The 25048-nt window shown below is 46.9% G+C and overlaps 1 protein-coding gene and 1 long non-coding RNA gene across 9 annotated transcripts in view; both read right to left on the bottom strand.

The window, feature by feature from the left end:
* LOC125913616 (uncharacterized) overlaps positions 1-2466 on the bottom strand; it is a 4811-nt gene extending 2345 nt beyond the window's left edge. The window contains exon 1 of the long non-coding RNA XR_007455054.1: positions 16-2466. This is a non-coding gene — a long non-coding RNA (uncharacterized LOC125913616). The remainder of the gene's footprint in view (positions 1-15) is intronic.
* The window catches only part of RERE (arginine-glutamic acid dipeptide repeats), a 426890-nt gene that overhangs the window by 34702 nt on the left and 367140 nt on the right, over positions 1-25048 (bottom strand). For all 8 annotated transcript variants that reach the window (XM_049618826.1, XM_049618828.1, XM_049618825.1 and 5 more), the window contains one exon: positions 23988-24068. In XM_049618826.1, the coding sequence (XP_049474783.1) occupies positions 23988-24068 (81 nt within the window). The remainder of the gene's footprint in view (positions 1-23987; positions 24069-25048) is intronic.

Here is a 25048-nt window from a genome sequence, read left to right as displayed (position 1 = left end):
ACTTTCTTCTAAAACTTTTTTTTTTTTTTTTAATGTTGATATATTTTTGAGAGAAAGAGAGACAGAACGTGAGCGGGGGAGGGGCAGAGAGGGAGGGAGACACAGAATCCGAAGCAGGCTCCAGGCTCTGAGCTGTAGTCACGGACTGTGAGATCATGACCTGAGCTGAAGTCGGACGCTCAACCGACTGAGCCACCCAGGTGCTCCAAAATTATAAAACTCTTAAAATTAAAACAAATACAGGGGACTGCTTTTACAACCATGAAGAAACACTCCTTAAACAACACAAACTCAAATCATAAAGACAAATTCAACTACACTAAAATTAAGAAAATACTAATTCTACCATAAAGAACATGAAAGGTAGGGGCACCTGGGGTGGCTTAGTTGGTAAAGCATTCGACTTTGGCTCAGGTCATAATCTCACAGTTCGTGAGTTCGAGCCCTCCTGCGTTGGGCTCTGTGTGGACAGCTCAGAGCCTGGAGCCTGTTTCGGATTCTGTGTCTCCATCTCTCTCTGCCCCTCCCCCACTTGCATTCTGTCTCTCTCCCTCTCTCTCAAAAACAAATTTAAGAAAAAAAAAGAACACAAAAGGTAAGCCACGAGTATTTGCAACACATATTATTTAAAATAAGGATCATCTAGAATTTTTACAAATCAAAAAGAAAAGACAATTCAACTGAAAAATGAGCAAAAGCTTTACATAAATCCTTCACAGAAGAAGAAACCAATAGCCAATAAATGCATTACAACGTGTTCAACATCCATAATAATCAGAGAAATACAAACTAAAACTTCTCTGAGATACTTCAAAATTCACAATACTGGCAAACATTTTAATGTCTGACTCTATCAAATGTTGGCAAGGACATGAAATTACTGGAACTCTTATATACATCTGGAAATAACTGCCTTTATTTAGTAAAATAGAAGATATGCATACCTATAATGCAAACATTGTATTCCTAGGTATACCCTTAAGGAATGACCTTTACAACATGCACAGTCACAGAACTGTGTGCGACAGTGAAACAGAAACAAACAAAAAAAAAACAATAAAAGCTGGAACAAACTGAAATGTCTGTCAACAGCAGAAAACAGAAGCAAAATGTATTATGTCCGCACAAGGCTGTGAAATTGTGCAGAACTACACATGGCAGTTAAAGCTGAGGATAAAGGTGAGTGAAAAGAACTAGGTGCAGAAACGTATTCTTTCTCCATGATTCCATTTACGTGAAGTTCAAAAACATCAAACGTAAACAATATGTTGTGGAAGGATACAAATATTTGAGGCAAAACCATGAAGAAAAGGAAGGGGATTATACCAATATTCAGGATAGATAGCAGTTATCTCTAAGGGGCGAGGACAGGGAACCAGACCCAGGAGGGAAGGCTCCACGCAATCTCGAACTTCGTGGCAGTACACAGGAATTCGTTACGTTACTTTTATACCAAACACGCATTTTATAAGGATTCTTTTATATTTCTCAACATTTACTAAAACAACAAAAAACCAGAAGACTGTCAAACATTCTGAATTCTGCCGTTTAACAAAAGGTTTCTCACCTCTACCAAGTACTTCCTGTTGGTGAGCCCGCAGGGGAAGGGGGTTACTCAGCCCCTGCTTAACTTTTTCTGTGCCGCTCGCAGTTTCTCTTTTCCCTGCCCTCACTCTTCCCCATCACCGGCTGCTGGCCCAGCGGAGCCCACCGAGCCCGCCGGCAAGCCACCGCGGGCCTCCCATCCTGGTGCCCGGCATCGACCTGTGTCCAAGCCCTACACATCCAAGAAAGGCCTCGGGTGGGAGACCCTCCCTTCCCTCAGCCGCCCAGCGTCAGGATCACTGTTTCTCTGGATGCTGTAATTTCTTAAAGAAAGTGGGCCCTTGTAAAACGACAACTCCTTAGAAGCCACGTACTTCTGAGATGGGGGGACGTGAGGCACCTCCCCCAGGGTGGTCTTCAAAATTATCCAAATGAGCTTCAAAGAAGCAGAGCTGTGCTTCTAGAGGAGGCCAAAAATGACTATTCTACGGATGTCAGCGGTTTCCAAATTAATCTACAGAACAAGCAGGCTCAAGTGATACAAAATTATGTCAAGTCAACCTACTCGTGTGTTTCTGGAAAACCTGGAAAACGAAGGACGTGCACGGGACACCAGGCAAAACCCTCACCCCCGAACGTCTGCTGGGTATGCCAGGTCACACTGTCTTGCTCTTCGCTCGCTCACAGCCATTTCAGAAACTCCCTCGCCGTCCCATTCGTGCACTGGAAGATTTCTCCCGGTGGCTGGCTCTGTGGATATACTTACATTTGTGGAGCCAGAGGGGGCAGACACGCCCACAGGAGCCAAGGGTGCTGCCTGGTCTCGCCACTTCCACTCGTGACCTGTTTCACCCCATCTTCCACACTGCATCGTATATATACATACACGTATACATAGGTACGTGCATGCATACATATATATATATAATATATATTTACGTATTTACAAAACACAAAACAAATCTGATATTACTCATTACTTATCCTGTTTGAAAATTCTTTAACGCCTTATCCTTTTTCTCCACATAAAAACGTAACACGGTGTTTAAGATTATGGATCCTGAAACCAAACTGAGATCAAATCTTGGCCGTACTACTTCATAAAGTTGGGCAAGGCACGCAGCCTCTTATCTATGAGGCCGATCGATCAATGCACGTAAAGCACCCAGAACAGTGCCTGACACAGCAGAGGCCCTCCGTAGATGCTGTCACTACCGCTGAAGCCTGCAAGGTCACCACGATCTAACCCGTTCCCATCACCTCTACCTCGTCCCGCTCAACACACCTCCATATACTTATTTTCTTTTAGTCGCACCCGAATTCCAAGGTCATCCTATTCCAAGGCCTCTATACAGCCTGGTGCCCTGGCCTGGGTGTTCTTCTGATTCCATCCTTCTCTTCTCATGTCTGGGATCATAACTGAAATGAAACATCTTCGGACATTCCTTTATTGAAGTTGGGTCCCTCTGTTATATATCCGGTACTTTTCCCTTATAGCACTTTTCAGGATTTATAACTACATACTTAACAGATTATTCACTTAATCTGTCTACTTAATAGATTTAAAATTTCCACGAACCAGGGAATCTATCTCTTGTGGAATGATACACTTCTAGCATCTAACACAATGTTCGGCATTACGTAGACTGTCAATAAATATCCGCAAAATGAATGAGTGTAACAATCTAACACCAACTTGACTTATCTTTTTTTTTTTTTTGTAAATTTTTTTTTTCTTTTTTAACGTTTTATTTATTTTTGAGACAGAGAGAGACAGAGCATGAACGGGGAAGGGGCAGAGAGAGAGGGAGACACAGAATCGGAAGCAGGCTCCAGGCTCTGAGGCATCAGCCCAGAGCCCGACGCGGGGCTCGAACTCACGGACCGCGAGATTGTGACCTGAGCCGAAGTCGGACGCCTAACCGACTGAGCCACCCAGGCGCCCCGACTTATCTTTTAAGAAACAACCTGCGAGCGCCTGGGTGGCCCAGTTGGTTAAGCGTCCGACTTTGGTTCAGGTCATGACCTCACAGTTCCTGAGTTCAAGCCCCCATCGGGCTCCCTGCTATCAGCGCAGAGCCCACTTCTGATCCTTTGTCCTCCTCTCTCTGCCCCTCTCCCGCTTGCGCTCTCTCAAAAACAAACATTTTTAAAAAAATAAAATAAACTAAAAAAATTTTTTATGCTCCGAAGATTACAATTCCTCTTTCTTTTTGAGATTTAAGAAAAAAAAAAAAAAAAAAATCTTGCAGAGGGCCTTGGAAAAAAAATAGCAATCAGCAAAGTATCATCCAATTGAAAAATCAAAAAAGTCTACTCTAGCCAAATCCTTTATCTTTTTAGTCTCATATGTTTACCCACCTGGATACTGAGTATCTGTAACAAGCCTGGGGGACACCCTCTCCCCTCTCTCCTGGGTCTCACCTTTCATTTCTAGCTTTCCAAAAATTCAGCAAAGATAAAACATTGGCTCTTCTCTGTCAAAACTGAACACCTGCTTTGAACACAGTCCATATCACCCCCATCCTTCCTTTTAGTAAGCTTTAATTACGGCCACAAAGCCGTCACGATTCACACTAGCGGTGGAGTCCATCTACAAGGGGAGCATCTACACGCATCTGTGAAGCCAGTGCGCAGAGAGTAAACATCTGCTGCGAGACTGTGGTGAAAACACTTCCATCGACTGGGCGATCTGGAGGGACACTTGTGATGCAAGTTTCAGCCACTCGTGAAGCAGCACTCCGAACGATGCGAGTGACCTACACAGAAAGACACCGCTGCGGTGAGCACCGTGTGCCGTCTCAGCGATCACTTTCAAGGGTCTGTAGTTCACAGAAATAATGTAAGAATTCTAAACTACCCAGAGCACGGTCAGGAATACAGTTTGTACGACCCCAAGAAGATGTGCACTAAAAGAGGTAATGGAGGTTCATCACGAAGCACGAGAAGGAGTATGTGGTCAGATCCTAAGAAGGCCCAGGGACAGGCAGGCTCCTAAGTGACCAGACACTCACTCACCCAAGACAATACTGCTTGGCCAGATATTATCTTACGCTTTGCCTCACTCTGTGTCTTACTTTTCCAGACATTGGAGTTTTAAAAAAAATTTTTTTTATCTTTATTTTTGAGGTAGAGAGAGAGACAGAGCGTGAGCAGGGAAGGAACAGAGAGAGAAGGAGACACAGAATCCGAAGCAGGTTCCAGGCTCCGAGGTGTCAGCACAGAGCCCGACACGGAGCTCGAACCCACGAACTGCGAGATCGTGACCTGAGCCAAAGTCGGACACTCAACCGACTGAGCCACCCAGGCACCCCATAGACATTTGAGTTTTTTTAGTCTTAAGCTGTTCTGGAAGGACGCAAATGTAACAGTTCTTACCTCTATCCCCACTAAAGGAAAGACATGCCAAGGAAGATGCAGGGTCCTATTGGGTGAGGCCTGAGCCACAGAGTCTAACTTTGGACTCTTCCACTTGGAACCGTAGCATGAAAACAGCAAGCACTGGCTTGGGGGGCCTCTTTTCTCGTGGTGACTCACTCTAAAAATCTGCTAAATTGCTCTGGGTGAACACTTCCCCTTCTTCATCTCATTTAACTCTACTTATGAAATGGGGTTGGCTTTGGGGCCTTAACAGGTCAACATGCTTTAATAATAATACAGAATGTTCTGTATTATTGGCATATCGGGTCGTTCTCCACAAAGGGACCTAAGCACAAACAAGGCATTACTTCTGTTATTAACACCACTTGAGTGGCATAGGTCACAGAAAACAAGAACCCTCAACTCTGATGTATCTAGAACTGGGCAACTAAGTAAACCAAAGACAATTTAATCAATGAAACTTCAGCGGCTTTCAATTACTTATGGGTTTACTAGTATCCTGGTACGAACGAAAACTATATAAACTAGAGTTTAAAGTACCTCCAGAAAATATATGAAAATTGACAAGTATCTTTTAAAATTCCCTTCATTTGCCCTGTGTGTAAATTCGGAGGGCTATTAGAAGCCTCAGCCAACAGGAGCTCAAGGCCCAGTCCTCCACCCTGAAGTCGGACCACCCCACGCGTCCACCTGCTGACAACACAGCAGTGATCTCTGCAGCCCAGTCCGTGGAAGGCCCGCGGTTTCTCTACTAGAAATCCTAATTGAGAGCTTGAAGACAGCAAGATGGAGGGACAGGGACTAATACTCTGGGAAGACCAAATCACCTACATTTGTCACCACTCTAGAATTGCAAATTTCAACCTCTACTCCCAGCACTCTAACTTCACAGACAGGGCAGAGCCAAAACCCAACATGAATCCCCGCGATTCATCTTGGGCACACGACACGGTTCTGTGGGGTTTCCCCAGTATCATTTGAAGAGCATAACAGAAATGTGGATTGTAAGTGAGCCAAACATGCCATATAGAATTCCAAACTGTGAAATTTTGTGTAAGATTTTTGGCTTTTCGATTTCTCAAAATAGCTGGGGTTTCACAACTACACATAAGACCATTTTGACCATCAAAGGGCAGGCATACCACAGAGATAACGTGGGTTCAGCTCCAGACCATCACAATAAAGCAAGTATCGCAATAAAGCAAGTCAAATGACCGGTCAAATGGATTTCTTCTCGGTTTCCCAGTGCATATGAAGTTACGTTTACACTATACCGTAGCCTATGAAGTGTGCAATAGCATTTTGTCTAACACAATAATGTCTACACCTTAATTAAAAATACTTCATTGCTAAAAAGCACTACCCATCATCCGAGCTTTCAGCGAGTTGTAATCTTTCCGCTGGTGGAGGGTCTTGCCCCGACGTAACGGCTGCCGACCGATCGGGGGGTGGTTGCGGTGATTTCTTACAACAAGACAACAGTGCAGTCTGCCATGTTGACAGACCCTTCCTTTCGCGAACAATTTCTCTGTAGCACACAGTGCTGTTTGCTAGCGTTTTACCCACAGTAGAACTTCTTTCAAAATTGGAGTTAATCCTCTCAAACCCTGCTGCGGCTTTATCAACTGAGTCTGTGTCATATTCTAAATCCTTCGTTGTCATTTCAACAATCTTCACAGCATCTTCACCAAGAACAGATTCTAGCTCAAGAAACCACTTATTTTGCTCGTCCATTAGAAATTAAAGGTTTAGGGGCGCCTGGGTGGCTCAGTCGGTTAAGCGTCCGACTTCAGCTCAGGTCATGATCTCGGGGTTGTGAGTTCGAGCCCCGCGTCGGGCTCTGTGCTGACGGCTCGGAGCCCGGAGCCTGCTTCGGATTCTGGGTCTCCTTCTCTCTCTGCCCCTCCCCTGCTTGTGCTCTGTCTCTATCAAAAATAAATAAATCTAAAAAAAAAAAAATTAAGAAATTAAAGGTTTATCCTGAGATGGCAGCCATTCAGTCCCATCTTGAGGCCCCACCTCTACTTCTGGTTCTTTTGCTGTTTCCGCCACATCTGCAGTGACTTCCTGCACTGGAGTCTTAAACCTTCAATTTGTAAAGACAAAAACAAAACAAAAAAACCAAAAAAACAAAACCCCAAAAAACCCACAGTATCTGCGGAGCATGATAAAACAAGGTGTGCCTGTGCTCAATTAACCCTCACAAATGTCCCAGGACATAGGTCCTATTATCCCCATTTTATAGATGAGAAGACTAAACTAGAGCCATCGGGTAACCCGTCGGAGGACAGGGAGGGCAGAACAGGAATTCGCACACGTCCCGAGCAATCTCCGGGAGGAAGGAAGGAGGTGCCGCCAGAGAGCTGACAAGCCCACCAGTCACGAGCTCTCACATCGGTGCGTACGGGCAGGACGAGGTGACAAATCAGAGGTCTGGGTCCCAGCTCTCAGCCGTAGTCACCTAACTGCTCCGGTGATGGTGCCGAAGAAGAGAGAGGGTAAGACACGGGGAGCTGCTCTGTGAATTCTAGAACCTACCACAAGGGCAGCAGCGCGTCTGCGCGCAGCAGTCGCCGCCCAGAGTCACGCTGGTTTGTCCCAGCGGACTCCGTGCGTCTTAAGGGTAGAGGAAAATGTCCTCCTCTTTTTTATAACCTCGGCATCTACCTAAAAAGTCATGGTTCCACACAGGAACTCAGATGTCTGCCGAGTAGCTGGCTAAACACATAAATAAAATTAAAAAGAAAAAAATACACTTTAAGGGCCAGTCAGAAAGCATCCAACATGGAAAGTTTGTTCACTTAGTAAGAAACCTTCAGATACGTGTCCGGTATTTCCCTTCATGAGACACTGCATTTTATCCCTCTCCTTCCCCCAAGATAAATCAAGTACTAGGAAACTAAAAATAAACTTAATAATACCAAAGAATGAGCAATTTCCTCTTTGGCCTTGTTTGCACGACTAGTTTAGGGAAAAAAGGAACCTTATTTCCTGCTCAGCTGTGCAGGCATCCGAGGACACTCGAGGCTGGAGGGAGAAAAAGGTGGAGGGGGGCCCGACTTAGAAGAGCAGCGCACTTGCTAAGGACCGTGAACAAGGTGCTTTGAGGAAACCATGTCAAACTCGCGCGGATCTTCCTGTAAATAGGCTTATTTCCCAAATTCTTTTGTGGAGATGTAAGACATCTGTGTTTCTAAACAGGGAGAGAAAAAAACCCCACGGCCCTCACACGAACGCCTGCACCAGAGCGCGGCCGGAGCGGGGTGAGGGGCGCCGCTGCTTTACGGCTGCTGTGTGGCCACAGGCAGGCGGCGAGGGCCCAAGGGAAATGGGGACACGAATCAGGGAAGGGGGCTCAAAGCATCACTGAAGCACTTCTGCTCCAACAAGGCACCGGGGACGACGACCCCTCTTCTCCGCGGGCCCGAAGGACGGCTACTCCCTTAGCGACACAGTGAGCAAAGGCCTCAGGCTGAGAGCCGGAACGATTCTTCAGAAGGCGGACAGCGTCTGAGTGACCCTCGGCCCCCCCTCACGCCCGTTCTCAGGGACGCGACACCTCCCCACATCACAACCCCTCGACGGGAGACCGGGGGGGTGGGGGCGCGGATCGTGTGGGGCACAAACTTGAACCACAGCTTCTAGATCTGAATTCAACGTCGGGTCTACTGTCCACGCCCAACTTCGAAACTGAATCCGCAAGCTCAGCGCCCCCCTGGTAGCTTCGCAGGGTCCACCTGTCAACAGCTCCTGGACACGAACGAGCTACCCGTACTTGTACTTCACCACCGCGAACTGGCCAAGGGGGCCCACTGTGAACACGGTGTCGGTGATGGCAACGTCTCATCTTCCTCCTATAAAAAGCGAGCTCGGCCCCAAACCCTAGCACTTACCCCACGGAGGCTCTGCTCCCGGCCCACCCCCTCTCCTGACCTAGATGGTGCCCTTGACGGAGGGCCCCTTGCTTGTCACCGGGCCTCAATTTCCTTCCCGAGCTTGTGCAAGAGCGCCGCACCCTCCCAGGCTATCAGAACTGATGAAATCATGTCTGTAGAGTGCTCTCATTTGCAAGGATGAAAAGAGCTATAAATACAAAGTCAAAGCAGTATTAAAAAAAAACTTTCTTAAGCTGCAGCCACTTCTTTCTTTTGAAATGGAGAACCACCAGAAAGATCAAAGGAGTGTCACCGTTTGTTGACTGCTGCTCCGGAGGGCCCTCCACCTCCTCCCTCCACCCGGCAGCAACCCCGGAGAGAGGTCTACCACGATTTCTAACTTAACAAAATCTCAAGACGAGGTGCCCGGTGGTTTCTTGGAACACCCCGGCTGGAAGACGCAGGGCGAGCCACGCGGCCTGCACGCTGCTCACACTCTTCCCACGGAAGCAGGCACGACCGGGAGAAGGCAGCCTTGGTGAGAAGAAACACGAGGATGTGAGGGTAGTGGCTTCCCCCCGTCTTTCTGCCACAAAAGCCCAGCGCCGTGACTTCGTAAGGCTGCAGCAGCTTGCGTCATAAAATACATAACCTTGGCTCAGTTAACCTCCTTAGCCATAAAACAGGGGACGGGGCGGGGAGCAAAATTAAGCTTACGGGAAATAAACCTAATCAAAGCCGAACAGTAACAAAGGGCACCAGAAACATTTCTACTGTATCACATCCCACGGGCTGGCCAAGAGCCCGGAATTTTCATTACAACTTTTCAAAGAGAGGGAGAGGAGAAAAAATATTTCACAAAACCATTATCAAGGCCCCAACCCTGGATGCCCTGCTGTACAACCAAAATTTGTGAGAGGTCAGCCTGTCAGGGAGTCAAAAACCCAGCATGTGGAAACTGGCAGGCCTTTTATGTAGTAGAAGGGTTCTTAAAACGACTTCTGTTTTGCACTGAAGTCTCATGGCTTCACAGACCATTAAAGGTTTCTGAACCACAGAGAAAGGAGGGCAGAGTTAAGGAAATAAATCAAAAGTTCCTCTGGGATGCACAAATGCCTACTTGGAACAGGCTTTCAGCACGACTATCCTCCACATTAAACAACAAGGAGGACTTTTCAAAATAAAAGCAGAAAAGAGATTCATTTTGTTATAAGCAATGTACTTTTTTTTTTGGTTTAAAGGTTATGTGTGCTATAAAAAATGGCTCCTGCCGTGAGTACAGGGGGGTGGGGGATGGGGTGAAGGCCGGGCTGAGGGCAGGGGCTGGCAGGGACAGAAATCAAGTGTAAGGGACAAAAATCAAACAGAGAAAGGCTGGGTGTGGGGGCGCCCCAAAGAGTGAAAATGTCTTGTAGTAAGTAGTGTAGGGGCAGGATGTGAGGGGAGCAGCGCCAGAAGGGATCTCGTTGCCAGGCCTGCCTGAGAACTGCGATCATTTTCCCGCAGCCAGAAAGGGTTCTCTTGTTTCTGTCCACGACATACACAGTCCAAGGCCTGGGGAAGGGACGGTGTCCTCGTGACGGCAGAGCCGCGCGGTCTCAAGACCAGCAGAGGGAGTACAGCATCTGAGAAGAGGAAATGGTCAGCCTGATGGCCAACGATGCGTGCTTATGCAAGCCAGGGGCTGTGAAGCTGAGAGTTCCAGACCTTCTGGCCCGGCCCGTGTGTCCTCCAGCAGTGCTAACTGGGAAACAGGACGAGAAGCTAGACTACGGCCCAGGTGAGGCCGCGGGGACCCGAGGGGACTACCGTACTTCTGTCAGGATACGCGTACTACGAAGCGTGTCGCTGGGGGCGCTCTCTCCACCAACCTGGAAGGACCGGGGAGGGGATCTAGGGGGAGGAAAAGCTCAGTGAAAGGCGGAAAATCCAGTCTGGAAAACTGACGGCAAGCATCGGAGGCGTGATTTCCCTTCCGGTCCGGGGCTCCCAGTTTAGTCCACGAATAAGGGCCCGTTTCCACGCTTTTTGTTTCGGGGGGGGGGGGGGGGGCTCCGTCAATCGAACGTGGCTTTCGAGAGCTGGCGGAAACCAAAGGCCCGCGTCTTGCGCATGACTATCGCAGTCTTCAGCCGGACTTCACCAAAACGCACGGGAACGGGCTGGGCCGAGGGACGGTTAGCTGGTTACCCGCCTGGACGCCTGGGGGCTGCGGGGGGAGGTCCGGGGAGCGACTAAAGCCGGTGGTCCTCCCACAAGGAAGGAGGCCGCCGTCTCCCACCGGGCTGCGCTGTGGCCGGGCACCGGGCGTCGGCTCAGGTGCCTCCAGGCGTTCCAGCGGCCCGACGGTCAGTCCGAGCGCGCGCCGCTGCGTCCGGTGGTGTCCCTTAGCAAGTCTGAATACTAACACTTGCCCGTTGTGGGAAATGAGAGCTGGGTTAAAAATGTTAACCTTAAGATGTGCTAAACTCAACAAAAGAAACAAAACCCCTCACGTGACTCTCTGTGACGCTGGGCAGCTGCGCTGAAGTCACACCCGCGCCCGCCCGCGGGGGAGGGAGAAGGCCGGGGTGAGGGACGGGGGCGCCCCCGGCGGCCTGATGCTGCCGAGAGGGCCGAACGACAAGGGTCCGAAGGAGCTCACCTAGAGCGCGTGGCGTGGGATGTCGCGGCGCGCTCGGACGGGAGCCCGGGCAGGAGACGTGTCCACGGCCCTGACCCTCCTGAGGAGCTCCGTGAGGGAGGGGGCGTGGCACAGTGTCTCCGTGTCATCCAGGGACTCGACCAGGACACCACAAGGCAGATGGAGGGCGTCGGAGCCCCGCTTCATAAACAGAGGACATCTAAAACAACGGAACTGGCCCAAACCGCCGTGCCCGCATTTAATGGGTTCAGAGTTAGTTACCAGGTTCTCGGGAATAAGCAGGGCAGTGACTCTGAAGACGTGTTGCAGAGGGGTTCGGGCGTTAGGGAACTCCTCAAAACTAGGATACTTCAAGGACTTTCTCTGGCGAGGCATTTTTTCCTCAAATGTTAATTTATTTGAGGGAGGGAGGGAGGGAGGGAGGGAGGGAGGGAGGGAGAGAGAGAGAGAGAGAGAGAGAGAACGAGAACGTGAGCAGGGGAGGGGCAGAGAGAGAGAGGGAGAGAACCTTAAGTAGGCTTCAGCCCAGAGTCCAGCATGGGAGTGGCTTGATCCCACAACATGATCTGAGCTGAAATCAAGAATCAGACACTCAACTGAGCCACCCAGGCGCCCCAGGAATAAACTATAAATTTTTATGTTCACCCTATCTAAACACCCTGTCACTGATTTCTAGAAAAACTTAGTAAGACAGTAAAGTACAGGCATGCCTGGTAACGTGCTTTAGCGTTTGGGCAATCAGTAACGAGAGGAGAATATAACACAAAAGCAAACGGTACGCTTTAGCTTCAGTCCGGACAGATGGATGTACATTCCAAGTCCTAAACTTGCACATTTTAATATAAATACAAAGTGACTACCTAAGAAGCACTCCATCCTTGAAGTGTATTATTCTGCCTAATCATCTAACAGACCTAACATACTCTGGTAGACAGGGAAGCACATGGACTTTTCTCCTGAATCACCTGACAGGCTTACATGGTCAAAAGAAATAAGGGCTTCAAGTTCTGATGAGCAAATTCAGTCCACAGGACAAAGCAAACTTTAACATTTATTTTTGAAAGTTTTGTTTTGCTTTTTATCCCCCATTCTCCAGATGTCTACAGGGTTCTGTTGCCCACATCACCTGCTGCCTGCTTTACCCAGCTGGAGCCGGCCATGTCCGCAGATCCACTGGGCCTGCTTCCTTTTGAGTTTAATTCTCCCTCCTATTGTTCCACACATTCCAGACTCTCCTTCCGCAACTTAAACACCTTCCTTGACAACCGAAGGCCACACACCTCTGACCTGCTTCCATGTACCTTGTTAGTACATTTCCAAAACAGAGCAGAAGTGGGAAGGAGGACCAAGTTATGATCACAGGAGGCGTGTGCCTAAATCAATAAGCACCGAGTCCCAAGGGCATTGGACCTATGCTGTTCCAGCCCCCTAAAATAATCAAACACAACGAAAGTCATCACTTCTTGCCAAACTCAAGAACGATCTCAACTCCTGCACATAGGAACAAAGAGACGATGGCTGCAGCTGAAAATACATAACCAAAGCATCACAGGAAAAACTTTAACTTGATATCGTTCAGAACACATCAGTGGGATTTCACTCATACTGCAAAGACACAGAAAAATTCCAGACTGTTTTCAAGATAATAAAATGGCATATGATGGTGACTCACTAACTGACTAAAAGGGGGGAAAAATCCATAAACAGTCACAGGAACCTTGCAAAGCTGCAGAGATCTGGCAACACTGAGCCTCTTTCACCTCGCTTGGCTCTCACCTCCTGTGCACACAATACACTCACGCTCACATACACACACACGATAATTCTGAAACCAAGCTGCAACTGGCTAATGGCTTGCTCTACTGCTTAAGATAATATTTTATTCTTGACTTGCTCAATAAACCTGCTGAGAAAAATAAACAATGGGTTTCAATCTTATAAATAATCTAGAAAACAGAATTGCTGTGCAAACAGCAGAGTTGATTTACTGCCTGTGATAAACAGAACAGGAAAGTCCAAGCGTGGCACAGTGACTCCCAAGTCCTAGTCTTACTGTCCTGGGACAGAAAAGTTAACGAGGATTTTCTGTCTGCTACATAGTCCAAGGCCTAGGATGTCCAGGTTTCAACTGGTCTTTAAAACAGCCTCAAAGCAGATCATGAAAAGCAACACGAAGAGCAAAAATGAGGAAAACCATTCCTTAAAATCCCTGACAAGTTTTAATCTTTTAGGACCAATAGTTATATATCGATCTATGGTTATACTATATTTCCATCCCATCATTCACACATGTGAACATACACAGCCACACACCTCATTTTTAAGCAATATCAAGTAAAACAAATAACCCAGTTAAGAAATGGGCAGAAGACACGAATAGACATTTTTGCAAAGAAGACATCCAGATGGCTAGCAGGCACATGAAAAGATGCTCAACATCACTCATCATCAGGGAAATGCAAATCAAAACCACCGTGAGGCACCACCTCACACCTGTCAGAATGGCTAAAGTTAACACAAGAAACAACAGGTGCTGGCAAGGATGCGGAGGAAGGGGAACCCTCTTGCCCTGTTGGTGGGGATGCAAACCAGTGCAGCTGCTTTGGAGATCAGTATGGGGGTTCCTCAGAAAACGAAAAATAGAACTACCCTATGATCCAGCAATTGCCCTATTAGGTATTTACCCAAAGGATATAAAATACAGACTGGGAGGGGTACATGCACCCCGATGTTTATAGCAGCGCTACCAACAATAGTCAAACGACGCCCAAAGTCCATCAACTGATGAATGGATAAAGATGGGGTGTATATATATACAATCGAATACTACTCAGCGATCAAAAAGAATGAAATCATGCCACTGGCAGCGATGTGGATAGAGCGAGAACGTATTATGCTAAGTGAATAAGTCATCAGAGAAAGACACATACCATATGATTTCATTCATGTGTGGAATTTAAGAAACAAAACAGATGAATATACAGGGAGGGAGGAAGAGAAGAGAGTTTGGAAACAGACCACAAAAGACTCTTAACAATAGAGAACAAAGTGAGGGCTGACGGAGGGAGGTATGTGGGAGACGGGCTAGACAGATGGGTGAGAGGTACTAAGGAGGGCAGAGTTGTGATGAGCACTGGGTGTTGTATGTAAGTGATGAATCACTGAATTCTACTCCTGAAACCAATACTGCATTACATGTTAACTGACATTTAAGTTAAAAATAAAAGTAATATCAAGTAAAGGCCTATTACAGGGAATTAAAGGAGACATAAAGAAGTATTAAAACAAGGTCCATCCCCAGAAGGCCTTATATTCTACATAAATACATACATGCATGTATGTGTGCAGAACAGAAATGCATAGAAGAAAAAATGAAACGGTGTCTAAAGTCCAGGACTAAAATAAAGTAGTAATATTTAAAGGGCAGAACAACATACAATTCTTCTGAGACAGGAGCTGGGCTCCTTGTGTGATGGCCACCTGTTGCAGACAAAATGGCCCACGTGCTTTCACGAGCGCGCAGCCCAAGCCCTGTGACTGGGCCCCAGAGGGTCCCCATGACTGCAACTCACGCACCCTCCAGAGAAGAACACGCACCCTGCTCGCCTCTTCAGTGGACTGTGAACTCCACGAGGGGAAGCGCTCTCTCCCACACCACAGACACCTCAAGGAGAACGCGGGCCTTGGGTACCAAAGGTTCCCCCCAGTAGTTCCCAAAACACTCCCAACTTTGCCCACTGAGAACCATGATGATGGTTTAAGACACCTCGAAGGTCAAATCCTGGGAACTATGACATCACAATTTAGAGGTTTCAGAAGAAGGACTTAAGACACTTGAGCAGAACACAGAATCTTATTTCCAAAGTGGGAAAAATAACAAAGGTCACTGATATTGAAACTGAATTTAAAAATTTAACATCTCAAAAAGAAAACCTAGCTTAACAGAATTCTGGTGTCCCCAGATAGGTTTCTCCTGCTTGCTTTTCCTATTTCTAGTATACAATTAATGGTTTTCAAATTACAGAAAAAAGAAGTATTATGAGAGGAAGTAGGGTGGGGGGCCATCTTTCCCACCACCAGTGAGCAGCTGTGAATAAGACTGAGGGGAAGTCCTCACTTTACAATTTTCAAAACAATACAATTTTTATTCTACTTTATTTTCCTACATATTCCTCAAGGGCGTAACTTCAAATAAGATTAAAATGAACCAATTATTCAAGGATTATGACTTCAGATACATTTTAAAACTTATTTTTAAAACATCAGCAAACTGGAGTTTCAAAGTTAGGATGCGTTCATCGATCTTATTAAGGCTAAGAAAAATCCATTTATGATATAAAATATGAGCTCCAAGTGGGTAAACACATGGAATATAAGCACAGTAATCACAGCTTATAAGTCTTCTTAAAGAGCATTTCAAACCTTCCATTTGTGTTACTAGCTAATAAAATGGGTGAGTCTACTTAGGTATAAAGGTCAAAGTCACCAGGTAACTAAGACCCAGTCAAATCATAAGAAATACAGGTTAGCAAATACCAGCAGCAAATAAATAACTAATCCTTATAAGCAGCAGTGTATTCAGTAACTTTACAAGTCCAAGGTGGTTTCCTTTGGGAGCAATGTCTATAAGCAATACATCGTACACAGTCAAAATCCTTGTACACCACTTCCTCCACTTCTGTTGTGTAGGATAAAGCCAAGGACAGGCCTAAGACATTTACACAGAAAACAGCAAATATTCAAGGCCTTGTTTTAATAAGTCACCTGATTATGGGGTGCTTGGATGGCTCAGTCGGTTAAGCATCTGAGTTTGGCTTGGGTCATGATCTCGTGGTTCGTGGGTTCAAGCCCCGCATCAGGCTCTGTGCTGACAGCTCAGAGCCTGGAGCCTGCTTCAGATTCTGTCTCCCTGTCTCTCAATCCCTCCCCCGTTCACTCTCTCTCTATCAAAAAACAAACATTAAAAAAATAAACATTAAAAAAAACATTAAAAAGTCACCTGATTCTTTTTTTTTTTTTTTTTTTTTTTTGTATGTGAGAGAGAGAGAGAGAGAGAGAGAGAGAGTGTGTGTGTGTGTGTGTGTGTGTGTGTGTGTGTGTGTAGGGGAGAGGCAGACAGAGGGTAAGAGAATTCCAAGCACTGTCAGTGCAGAGCCCCAATGTGGGGCTTCAACTCACGAACCTTGAGAGCATGACCTGAACCAAAACCAAGAGCTTAACAGATTCCTAAAAACCTCTTTATTCCCCCAACATCGGCACCAAAAATTCCTTACATGCAAATTTCTTAACTGCTTCACTTACACAAGGGAATCAACCAATCCCGCTTAGACCGCCCTAGTCAAAACTGGACCTCTGCCCAGCTAAATAGCCACACAGTTTAGACTATCAGATGAAAAGATTCAAGCCTCTGCTTCATTTTAGTGGGAACAAACCCCTGCATGGAAAGAACTATAGGATCACAGTTCTTGCTGCCAAACTTAGTGCCTGTTTCTATTGGTAATCGCTTCTGCCTGGAATGGAAAATTTCAACTTTATCTGTACCTATTTGAGGACAAGTTATTAAGAAAAAAAGGTGTGGCACATGTCTCGCCTTGGACCCAATCTTGCCAACCTCTCAAAATATGTATATTTCTTCTCCATACATAAAGGGGTGCCAGGGAGAGAGAGTAACATCTGAAAACGCCACAGTATTAAGTATGTGAACTTCATATTAATAAGAGAATATCACCTTTTCAAATAAAAAGTTTTCCTAGCAACTTAAAGAAGATCTAGGCTTGACTGACTCACACACAATGAACTGCATGCCACAAGGAAAGAGGGAGAAAACAGTTTTTATGTGAAATATGACAGGAGTTACAATTGTGTTTCTAGGAAAAAGTGAAAGATACGAAGAGGGAAGCTATACTAAGAAATTCTATTATTGATAATGCAAATAAGCCCAGATTACTGTTCTATGTGTTTGAAATACTTTGTAATAATTTGAAAAACAAAATTAAGCCCTAACAGTGAAGTAATTTACAACTGGGACAGAATAAAAGCAACGTTAAGAACAAATGTGACATATGGGCTTAGAACCCCACAAGTCTGCACCTCTGTGAACAGCAGGGCCTCCTGAGCCCTACCGAGCGTTCTCATCACCAGGGGAGCGGGTTCCTGTGCAGACTCTGGCTCTGTGGGGACAGACAGGAGCCCGAGAGCCTGCAGCGGCACCCGGCTCTGGTGACGGGGGAGTGCCGGCCGGGGGGCACAGGGGGCACAGCACTTGCGAACAGAGGCCTCTGGTTACGCGCCTGGAACACAACTGTGTCCCCAATAGTATCAACCCATTCAGGAAGTCCACGCTTTGTTACGTAACATAGATTAAGCATTAATGAGGCTAGAAAATTGTTTACCTAAGGTTTTAATCTGAAGTCAAATAAAACTCCATGCTGAACGCTCATACCGAATGCTAGAGTCGTACTTAACCTCTTAATATTAACAGAGTCTTGATTACTCAGTCTGAAAACCTTTCTCAAGAGTAGTTATTCTTTACTCGGGGAATGTGCTTTATGCAAAAGATATTTTGCCTGAAGAAATAAACAATTAATATTCAATAATTATGTACATATTTAACAGAATTCATTTCCAGAAATGTGGCTGACAGAAGTGGGTGGTTTTCACGTTACTTCTCAAAGTAAAAAATTAAACCTCCAGTACTTTTCATACTATCACCCCAAGTTAAAAACAAGACATCCGAAATATCAAAACCGGCTGCCCCTTAGTACCATTAAAACAACAACAACAACAACAACAACAACAACAACAACAACAAAAACCCAGACAGAGGGCACCTGGGTGGCTCAGACAGTTGAGTGTCCAACTTCAGCTCAGGTCATGATCTCATGGTTTGTGGGCTCAGGCCCCACACCGGGCTCGCCGGTCAGCGCAGACCCTGCTCTGGATCTTCTGTCCACCCCCTCTGCCTGCCCCTCCCCCACTCAGGCACACACTCTCTCTCATTCTCTCAAAAATGAATAAACACTTAAAAAAAACAAAACAGGCACATTCTCAATGGAGAAAATCAGGATAAAAGACAGACTTCTAGTTCCATAAGTAACTTTCAACTCCCCCATTTTTTTTGTCTTACTTGGAGACCTTACTTTGAGAATTATTACAAGAACCTCCTTTCTGGTCTCTATGTCTTGTTTGTGCCGCTCAAGAATGCTCCCCCTACTCTCTTTTTTAACAAATTTATTATTTATTTTGAGACACAGAGTGCATGCTTGTAAACAGAAGAAAAACAGAGGGGGGGGGGGGGGGAGAGAGAGAGAGAGAGAGAGAGAGAGAGAGAGAGAGAGGATCCCAAGCAGGCTCCACACCGTGAACACAGAGCCCGACGTATGCCTTGAAATCACAAACCGAGAGGTCACGACCTGAGCCGAAATCAAGAGTCGGATGCTGAACCGACTCAGCCACCCAGGCGCCCTCTTCTTAGAAGACTTCTGTGGGTTCCCAAATGCCCTCTTCAGAGACAGTGTAGGGTCTCCCAAGTCTACCTCCAGGACGTAATTTTGGCCTAAGTCCTGCCGCACCTGCCCTGCGACCTCCTCTCCAACTACGCTAGGGTACGCGCTGGGCATGGCCTGCAAGTTCCTGCCTCCATGCCTTTGCTCGTGCCACTTCCTGCAGCTGGAAAGCCACTTTCCTTCCACCCTCCCAACCGCCGCCTGTCAAAAAGCAGATCCTCCTTTCAAAGCTCAAACACTACACCCTCCAATTAGCCTTCGGGCAGCCCCCAAACGCAGCCTCTGGTGCACACTTTGTCCAGCAGGGCCCTTAGCACACGTTGCCAAACACGGAAAGCGTGCATGTGGTTCCCCTTCCCTGCTGCAATGCGGGCCACGAATGGCACCTTGCTCCTCATTATAGACATCCCACCCGTTACAGTGCTCGGTGGATATACAAAATTTTTAAACAATTGAGCTACATGGAATGTTTAGCTCTGAAAATGGGAAGTGGGTAAAAAAAAAAAAGAACTTTTTAGTTTAGAAAATATTAATACACCAGCAACTGGGACTACAAATAACATGAGCTTAATCCCTACTGGGCTAGGTGTGCAAAAATAAAACTACGGAGAGGAGAAAGACGGCCAAGGGTGTGTGCCTTTTCACCTTCTTCTCCCAGAGGCTAATAACGTGCTGGAGGCACCTGTCTTCTCTGCCGAGTCGGGGAGGATCACACGGTCTTCTCTCTAACGTTAGCTGCGCCTGAGACAGCTCCCGGGGTCGGGGCTCCCTCCCTGTCTACAACCCAACGCAGACTGGATTTGTCTGCCTAACAGCAGGTAGAGCCGTACACAAAGGCCAGCCAGGATTCAAGGGACAATCGTCCAGGTGTCAGACACGGAAAGTCTTTGACTCAAACAACACAGACGTTTGCTCAGTGTGAAAGAAGACACGTGTCACTGCCGTCGGAGTAATCTCCTCAGGATTTTGAAGAAAACTGCAATGTGTGTAAAAACCGAACAAGGTATTATTTTTGGAACACCCGGGATTTTGTATTATTTACAACATGGGTGCCCCTCCTGGTGCTTTAAGATTCAATTCTATTAGGTCTCCTATTTTCTCAGGCATTATCTTAGCATCAAAGGTCATGTAATTCATCGATCGGTTCACAGATCACGCAGCGGTGCTGGAAGAGGCACCCCGAGGCCCGGCTCTCCGTCACCCGAGCGGCTCAGCTGTGGGACGCTCGCTGCGATTTGTATAAACGCACCGACACCCAAGACTCTAATGTGATTTGGGCCCAACAGTGTCTTGAGAGAGAAGAGGGACACAGCCAAGGGGAAGCTGAATGAACGCTCCGCAAAGATGCCCTACTGTGTATGACTTCTAACTGCCCATCTTGTACACACGCTGAAGAAGGCAAGCAGCCACAGAGAAAGGAAGAATGGGACAGAGGCAGCAACTCCAGGACACGTGCACAGCCATGACGCGAAAGTATGTGACCGACAGGTATTCACTTGGGTACCATGAGGCTGACCTGCTACACCCCCTCAGCTGAACTTTGAGAGTGGGTTTTCCGCAGCCACAGCCACCACCCCCACTCCAGGGGCAGCAGCATTCGGAGGAAAGCCAGATTCAGCTCCTGTGTAACAGACACCGGAAACCAAAAGAACTAGGAAAGTTGTTTAGGTCCATTCCCACCAGGAACCTCTGTCCGCATAACTGCGCCGAATGACCCAGTAAGGACGGAAGTCCCTTCAACAAAGTTCAAGATGAAACAACCGGATCCTTTCAGCTGGGCGCTGTCCTTCACCGCCCCCCCACCCCCCACCAGTTTTTCAAAGAAAACAGTTCTTCCCAAGACACATGATAAGAAACAGGTCATTTCTTCTCACACAGGTTCGGCACGGTTACAAACGGAAGATAATCCCATACTGCGCATGTCAGGTAGTATTTGGGGTAGACAAGGAAGAAGACCCATTTTTAGGTGTTTCTATGCACTCTCTACGGGCATTATCTCATTTAAACTCTCAGAACAATTCTAGGGGCTAGAAGGATCACCCATTTTACAGACGCAGATGTTAAAAGACGGAGACTGAATAATCTGCCCAAGGCCCCAGAGCAGGCAGGTGCCAGAGGAGGCAAGAGCCGCCGCTCTGCTTTCAGGCACAGCAACAGCCAAAGGTGTGCCAACATTTTATAAAGATTGCAGCATCTATAAAATTCTCGCACAAAGAAACACCATTTTAGGGAAAATCCTTTTTGAATGCTTGTCAGGATTTGACCCGACAGCTCAAAGCAGACTGCACAGTTAGAAGAGATTATCAAGTGCTACAGTTACCGGTAAGGCCAGGAATAGAACACAGGTCTGATGACCCCCACGCCAGGCCCAATCAGGCGCGTTCTTCTGGATGCTGACACCCTTCTGAAGTTTCAAGTCAGTTGAGAAGAGCAAAGAAATGAGTTAATAATTCTGGGACATAGAAGAGAATGTAGAAAGTATCTAGATTAGATGCATTTGATATAAAGAGAGGCGTGACCATATGAAGACTTCTACCAAGGAAGTTCTGAACCAAGGAATTTTCTCATTTTTTGCAGCAAAAATGAAAAATAACCTTTGCCCTCCCCTCCCTAGGAGCTGTGAATGATTAGCGGGGCTATGCTGATAATAAGGAAAATACAAAATGAGTGCCTCTCTCCCAGGTGATCAGGGTACTTCTAGATCTACCCTACCACCAAACTCCTCCGGTTCTAGGCAAAAAGACAGCGGAACACCAGCCAACGTTTAGCCAAAGTCAGCCATGACGCACCCTCCAGTGCTGCCAACAACTGTCCCGTTAGTGGCCATGATCGCGCCCTGATGAGGAGGCTGGAAACAGGAAGGCTGCTGGGTGCCAGAGGAGGAGAGAGGAGAGGAGCCACAAGGCTGGGAAACAGGGACGGTGGACAGTGATGGGGAAGGGTCTCAGGACAGAGGCACCTGGAAAAGACCAGCGGACCGGCTCAAAAGGCTGGTGTACCAACAACTTCTCTGTGGGCGGGGACAGACGACTTACTGAGTTAGACATCATCAGTAAGGATAAGGGACAACCAAGAGTAAGGGGGGAAAAAAAAGATTAGAAGCCTCTTACCCAGGCTAAAAGTCATTCAGATTTGTCTTCCACTAGAGATAAAAAGCTAGACAGAATTGCCTGGTGTTTCCAAATGGTGGATGGCAAATTTTAGATTAGATGCTTAATCTTGCTATTACAAGTTTATTTTTTAGAACAGAAAGAAAATAATTGTCAAGCCATATCTTGTATTAAATTCCTCATGGTTTGCAACTTCTAGCAGAGCACAAGGAGACAGAAAACCGCAGTGGGGAGGTCACAATCTGGCCTACTGCGTCCGGCCACAGCTACTCACGGACCTTATGGCTGCTCCAATTCGCCACACCAAAATTCTCACCGCTGGGTAAAACATTTTAGTTTTATAAAAGTACATATCAAACTTTAAATGACTGAAATCCGCAGAAAACTTAAAAGTATTTTTTTTACTGTTCCACATCAAATACTTCTTTCCAATTTGTTCCAGGAAGACCCATCCCCGCCCTCCAAAAAAGTTGATTATATAGATTGATGACAACATATACTTTAGTTCAAGGTCTATAAACAGTTCTTTTTTTTTTTAACCATTCTCAAAATGACCATCTCACCATATTAAGATGTATGGTAAACATTAAAAGTTCAATGTCATTATGACTGGTTGATACAAACCACCAATTTACACAAGGCTATACTTGAAATGTCAGAACCTTTCTTCCCTCTTATAAGCTACTGCTGCTCACATAAGGCACCGTACGGAAAAGGTGTCTAGAAAAAGTTCATTAAAGCAAAAACAAAACAGAACAAACCCTCAGAATAAAACAATCAAAATCGAATAAGAGGAAATCAATCAATCAACAACACCCAATTAGAAAAATACCAACCAAACCAAACTAAAACAACCCACCCACTTCTATAATGGATACTCTTCACCTATCTCCTCATTCCCCTCAGGGAGGGTAGGCATGAAGTGAAAGCAGCTCAGTGGCTAAATATTCACCCTCCACCCCCAAGTCCTAAGAAGCACTTCCGGTTACTAGGCTCTACCTAGGCCACAGACACTGGGACTTGGCTGGCCCTACCCCACTCCTAGCCTCTCCTAGGACTCACCAACCACTCCCCCTGAATTCCACCTGTAGGGAATTTAGGTAAATGAGACCAAATCCCTTACTAGTATTCTGTTCATACAACCTCCCTCTGAAGTTTCCTCAGCAAATCTGCCTACCCCAAGTTTAGCAAGAGACAGGGCTCTCAGCTTTGTGAAATGTCAAATGAATCTGTAAAAGCCTCACTTAAGCAATTTATAAGAATCCTTGTATATGTATCTGTCCAATGAACAGTGCCAAGTTTTCAAAAAATTATTTATTTATTTAAGTAATCTCTACACTCAATGTGGGGCTTGAACTCATGACCCCAAGATCAAGAGTCGCACTCTCTTCTGACTGAGCCAGCCAGGTGCCCCCCAGAAGTGCAAACTTTTAAGGCTGCAAAAACTAAAGAGGTAAAACTACTCTTCAAAACATAATCAACATTAAAGAAAGAAAAGGTCCCAACAGAATTCAAAGCATAGTGAGCCACAGACCTTTTCATTCTGTTGTTTGGTTGAAGACTCGTCAATAACCAAATCCAACTGGTGGTAAATGACATTTCCTATTTCAGCCACTGTATTTACAATTAGATGTTAATAGCTCAACATCCTAGACAACCCCCCAAGTGACCCTCCGTTGGCAAAGACCTTGCTGTTCTTACAAAGGAAGTCCACTTTCTTCGTGGGGGAGAAGCATAATCTGTCACTTTACTATATGAAATCAGAAGCTAAACTAAAAGTGAAGGAAGTAAAATGATGAGGACTCTAGTGCCAACCAGTCTGAGCACAGCGCAGGGTTAAAGGAAACCATTTCGTAAGATCAAGTGCGGAGAAGCAGTAGGGGCAAAGAGGAAAAAATCAAGTTACATAAAGTCCAATTGTACTCACTGTTTCCTTATTGGGAAGCAGCTCCTTTCTAATTCTGAAGAAGTTCTTGCCGTACTGCCTGAGCCCCTTAACGAAGCGTTTCTGTGATAAAAAGAAACAACAAATGGGATGTAAAAACCAAAAACAAAACAGGATGTCAGCAAAGCAAAGATATCTGCAATCAGCAGAATAACAACCATAAAAGTCGGAGCTAGGGAATACTGACGAGGCTGGGAGACCATTTCAGCAGCACAGCTGGGACCCCCCCAGGGCCAGGGCAGGCCCCGGACTGCCTCATTCGAACCCCAATAGCACACACCAGACAGGTTTGGGAGAAGGACATCCTGGATGTGAGCCTAAGAAGCAATCTGCGCCCTCTGTGCCACAGTCTCCGCATCGGTCCACGAAGGTATAAACAAATACGCTTCGTGTTTCAATACAACAGCACAACTGCTTTGCACCTGAGAACGAAGCTTCCCAGAGTGTCGAGCAGAAGGGAGGGAAAAAGAAACCTGAAGACTTCCCCAAAAGGTCACCCTAGAGGGGTTAAAAGGCCCTTTCATCAATCCGAGGAATGCACCAAGAAGGCACCGATATCGCGGACGCCCACTGGGAGCCCGCACCCCCGCTGGCCTGCCCCGCCATCGCTGTCATTAAAAGCCACTCCGAGGCACCAAATAAAGAACCATCAGCACCCCCTCCTTCCTCCGACGCTCCCCACCGCCCCTCCACCCCAGCAGTCTAGAGACTTTCACTTTGTCCCATTCCTTCCAGGCAGCCCCTCCCCGCCCCAGTAGGGGCAGCTCCCGGCTCCCCGGCCCCCCACCTCCGGGCCCCGGGCCTGGGGCTCGCGGCTGGCGGCCGGGTCCCGCGCGGCCAACCCCAGCGACACTTCTCGGCCGGGCGGCCCCGCAGCCACAGGTACGCCGCGCCGGCCGCACTCGGGGTCCGGGGCGGCGAGAGGCCGCGCCTGTCACTCGGCTCGGGCTCTGGCTCCACAAAGCGCAGGGCGGAGGCGGCCGGGGCGGCTCGGCGTGTGACCGCGGCGGGGCCGCGCGGCGCGGGGCGCGGGGGGCGCGGGG

The sequence above is a fragment of the Panthera uncia genome, assembly GCF_023721935.1.
Source record: "Panthera uncia isolate 11264 chromosome C1 unlocalized genomic scaffold, Puncia_PCG_1.0 HiC_scaffold_4, whole genome shotgun sequence".
Taxonomy (NCBI): Eukaryota; Metazoa; Chordata; class Mammalia; order Carnivora; family Felidae; genus Panthera; species Panthera uncia.
Note: the sequence above shows the minus strand (reverse complement) of the source record. Positions and strands in the feature narration are given on the sequence as shown.